We start from the raw sequence: 4505 nt of genomic DNA, 5'->3' as shown, positions 1-4505 counted from the left end.
GCATATAAGAATAAAGAAAGGAAATTTTGTTTGCTTGAAATAAAAAGATATGACAAGTAACCAAAATTTCTAAAATTCATATTTTAAGAGGGTATTCAAAATTCTTGAATTACCTCTACATCTTACATTATAAATAGATGTCTATTATTCCTTGAAAACTTCGTTTGTCATAATTTTTTTTTTAAAATAGTATAAATCTATTAAATAAAATACCACAGTAATATTTGCAATTAGATTGATAATGGATGCATCCTTATATATTGTGTGGTTTTTGGTGCATCAAATTAAAAGTTGTCACATGATAATTTAATTATTCCTAAAAGATATTAAAAAATTATTATTATTATTATTTTTTGTTGTAGGGAGAGAATAAAATTACATCTAAATATTACTTTGATTAGAATTGAACCCTCAAAATAAAAATGAAATCTTGAAACTCAGGCAATTATTATAGATTTGGGGGAAAAAGTGAGGCTTTTTGAATGTGAGATGATGAGTTAAAACTTAAAAGGAGTGTTGGGTTTTGGATTCCAAAGGTGGAATTGAATTAGCAACCGACCAGTTTAACACAAAATTTCCACTTTAATAATGATGTTATATTGTATTACCATGAACTCCTTCCCAACACAATTGCCATTTTTCTAATTTTTCCTTTTATTTTAACCAAAATTTACCTGAAGGGGGATATTATTCCTTTCCATTGCATGAACTGGGCTCCACATCCCCACATCCCCACTCCCCAAAAGTCCCCTTCCATATTTGCATTCCAATATTCTTTTCTTCCTCTACCTTCTTAATATTATCTTCTTCATTTTCTTTTCTAAAAAATCCAAATCAGCATTCAACATACACTCGTAAAAGTAGCGTAAATACGATGATAATTATAATTTCTTTTTTACACAGAGAGGAAAAAAACAAAAACAAACACAGAGAGAGAAACAGAAACCAGCTGAGCTCCAAATCTACCAAACTGTCCAAAAGCTACAAGCTGGGTTTCCTCTTCAAATCACTCACTCAAAATTAAAAAAAAAAAAAAAAAAAAAAAAAAAAAAAAAAAAAAAAAAACAGAAAACACAAACAAAAAGTTGGTTCGGTTTTTAATGCTAATAGGAGAGAATCCGGGGACCTGTCTCTAAGCCATCCCTCTGGTAATTTCTCCTCCTTTTTTTTCTCTTCTTCTTGAATGCATTAAGCTTGATTTTGCAAACTGTTTGACTGAACGAATGTCCCATGAAATCCATATGGAACTCTCGAAGGTAATTTTATTGTAGCTTCCACTTTCAAATCCATGGCGTTCACTATCTGAACCTCTGATTTCCATGTCCTTTCATCATGAACAAACGCCAGAATGTATCCTTCATCTTCTTCCTTTGAATTTCCCTCTTTCGGTAAAAAAAATGGCTCCCCACCGAATTTTCTACCGCCGTAAATATGCTTTTTTACTTCCCCTGTTACCAGATCAACCTTCGCAAATCCCGATACCTTCGGCCATGGCTCTGCAATCGCCAAATATGCAAACCGGGTTTTCCGCCCCAGTCGGTTTCTATTCACCATTCCCGCTTCTAGATTCATCTGTTCTTTCTCTTCCTTGATAATCGCCCGCCGTGTCGATTTCCCCGTCCGTAAATTCAGCCGAATTTCTGATAAAACGCTTTTCAAATTCTCCTCGCACTCGTTGAAAATCGAATCCGGCGGCGTCATACACGACCCAATCACCACCACCTCCTCCGTCTCCGGCTCCTCCCAAGCATTCCACAGATGAAAACAGAACGTATCCGGCGATTCCACCCAAATCAAATCCTTCGAATCCGTCGCATTTTTCGGGAGAATTCCGAATCGGGATTTCTTCTTCTTGTCGTAAATCACCGGAGATCCGCCTTTTACCATTTCTTGAAGCTTAAACACGACTTGCTGATCGGGGATCACTACGAAATTCTCTGTGATGGCGAAATCGTGCATCATTGTGGGAGTTTCAAGTGGGATTTCGACGTCTTTGGATTTCATTCCGTCGGGGGAGAATCGGAAGTATTTCAGATACGGTTTACGAACGACGTCGTAGCTTAAGGCGTAGAGTTCTTTGGAGATTGGGTCCACTTTCGGATGTGCGATCATTGTGGAATGAAGCTGTTTATTGAAATCGTAACGGCCTACGGTTTGTAGATCACCTGAAGGCGTGATACGCACGTGGTACGGCAAATCGTCTTCTGACATCGCCAAAAGCCGGTCATTGAAATACACCAGACCGGCGTTCGCCACTCCGGTTCCTTTCTTATGGTCCACTAACCCAAACACTCCTCTCGCGTAGAACAGTAACAAGCGAGCGATTCCGGAGTGCCCGTGGAGTTCCCCAATCGCTTTAGGAAAAACCGGTCTCCCCAATCGCCGTTCCTGAACGAGCCGTTGGGTCTGAGTGAAGCGGCAGGCGTAGCTAGCGGAACCGCCATTGATAGTGACAGCGTGAACCATTCCATCGCCGTCGAAGAGATGGTGTCCGGCAGTTGGTTGAAAGAGAGGATTAGCGCCGTTACGGAGATAAACACCGTGAATACAATCGGGGATGGTTCCGGTGACAGGGAGGTTATGTTTAACGGGTTGTTCGGGGACGGGAGCGAAATTGCCGGAGATTTGAACACGTGGGTCGGCGGTTTTAGGGAGTGGGTGTTGAAGCTCGTGAGAAACTAAAGCGGATTCGACCATGTATAAAGCCATGGAAGCTGTTTTTTGAAGGAGATTCCAATTGGAAAAAGGGGATTTGTTGGTTTGGTCTTTGAGAGTGAGATTGTTGTGGAAATTAGGAGTTTGGTTTGGGAAATGAAGAACGGATGGAGAGTGAAGAGCAGAGTGAATAATGGGATTATGGGTGGAGTTTTGGTTAATGAATTTGACGTTATTGTTGTAATTGAAAGCGGGGAAATTTGATCTGGTGGAATTAGAAAAGCTCAAATGATCGAGTAGAGAAGAAGAAGAAGGAGGTGGAGAAGCCGCCATCATGGCTTTAAAAAGATAGAGTGAGTGAGTGAGTGAGTAGAAGAAGTAGTAGGAGAAGGCAAAATTTAAGGAGAATTAGAAATAGAGAAAAGAATAAAATATAAAATATAAAATATAAAAAAAAAAAAAAAAAAAAAAGAAAAAAAAGAAAAAAAGAAAAGAGAGTCTTTGAAGAAGAAAAGGAGAGAAAATGAGGGTATAAATAGAGAGAGAGGAGGGGGAGGGGGGGGGGGCGGTGATAGAAAGAGAAAGGAAGAGGTCCACTTCAGACATCTTACACAACACCACGTGGTTGTTTTGTGGAAAAGGCACTTGGGAAGGGTTTTCCAATTCAATTCAATCCCCTTGACAAACTAATTTTCTTTTCTTTTTCTAATTAAGTTTGTATTATTTTCTTTATAATTTTAATTTATTTATTTTGAAAGAAGGAAGAAATCCCGCGTTTGGTCCTCAAAGGCGTCACTCCCAACCCACGTGGCCGTTTTCTGGGTGCCTTTCAACCACGAAATCTTGGTCACATCACTTTTGCCTTCTTCTACCGACCCCACCTTTGCTTTAATACTAAACACCACCATATTTTTTTAATTACAATAATAACTGCCTTTTAATCACTAATTATAATATTAATTTAACTAATCCTCTTCCTTTTCTTTACAATTATTTCATGTTTACCAACTTACCTAATGGACCCCCCACCCCCCTCCTCTCTATTTTCATAACTATTTTACTCTTTTTCTATAACCATAAAGTCATTTGACTTTTTAACCTTTTTCTTTCCCCTTCATTCTTTCACATTCGTAGCTATCGTTCAATAGATAATGCACCGATTACTGATGATTTTATTTTTTTATTATTATTTTTAAATAAATAAATAAATTACTTTTGTTTTACAAGTGTTTATAATTATGTATGAGTCACGATAACCTTTTTGTGTCAATATCAGAACATTAATGGGTCGAGAATAAAATTTATTCTTTTCTTCCATCTATATTGAGAGAGAAATCTAAAAGTTTTTTATGAACTGTGATTTTCAGTAATAATAAATGTAAACAATTTGTGTCAAAATTTATTATGACAATAACATTCAAGTTGATATCCTCTTGGGGTCCCTTTAAAGCCCACTATCTATAATTTTGAGAATATATATATATATATGTTAGCGGTTGGACAGTGTTCCGCCGTGGTCCACCACCAAAGGGACGGCACCGCTGCCTACGGCGGCCGGACCGATAAATGAAAGTGATTGCGTAAGTTGGCTCTATCTAATAACTAATATTTGTCTTTCATCAATTTTCCTTTTAGGTTTATATTGAAATGTAAGCCGCAATTCTAGGGATATTTTCTTTGAATTGTCAAATCTTTCTGTAATTTTTAATCTTACTATTTTTCTAGATTTTTTTTTTTTTAAAAAAATTAATTTATACACGTGATTTTTTTAAAAATATGATTAAACTTCTTTTAACGGATATTATTTGGAGTATACCCTAATAAAGATCCACCCTTATATCCCAGTGATA

At 37.1% G+C, this 4505-nt stretch overlaps 1 protein-coding gene across 1 annotated transcript; it reads right to left on the bottom strand.

The window, feature by feature from the left end:
* Positions 1 to 861: 861 nt before the first annotated feature.
* On the bottom strand, positions 862 to 3132 carry LOC120074773 (9-cis-epoxycarotenoid dioxygenase NCED2, chloroplastic-like). Its single transcript, XM_039028018.1, has one exon. The coding sequence runs from the start codon at positions 2989 to 2991 to the stop codon at positions 1189 to 1191; it is 1803 nt and encodes a 600-aa protein (XP_038883946.1). The 5' UTR covers positions 2992 to 3132; the 3' UTR covers positions 862 to 1188.
* Positions 3133 to 4505: the final 1373 nt, after the last annotated feature.

The sequence above is a fragment of the Benincasa hispida genome, chromosome 3, assembly GCF_009727055.1.
Source record: "Benincasa hispida cultivar B227 chromosome 3, ASM972705v1, whole genome shotgun sequence".
NCBI classification, from domain to species: domain Eukaryota; kingdom Viridiplantae; phylum Streptophyta; class Magnoliopsida; order Cucurbitales; family Cucurbitaceae; genus Benincasa; species Benincasa hispida.
This window is presented reverse-complemented; position numbering and strand designations above follow the sequence as displayed.

Bases quoted from the DNA above. Each gene is read 5' to 3' on its own strand.
- LOC120074773 (XM_039028018.1), bottom strand. From the start codon at position 2,991: ATGATGGCGGCTTCTCCACCTCCTTCTTCTTCTTCTCTACTCGATCAT.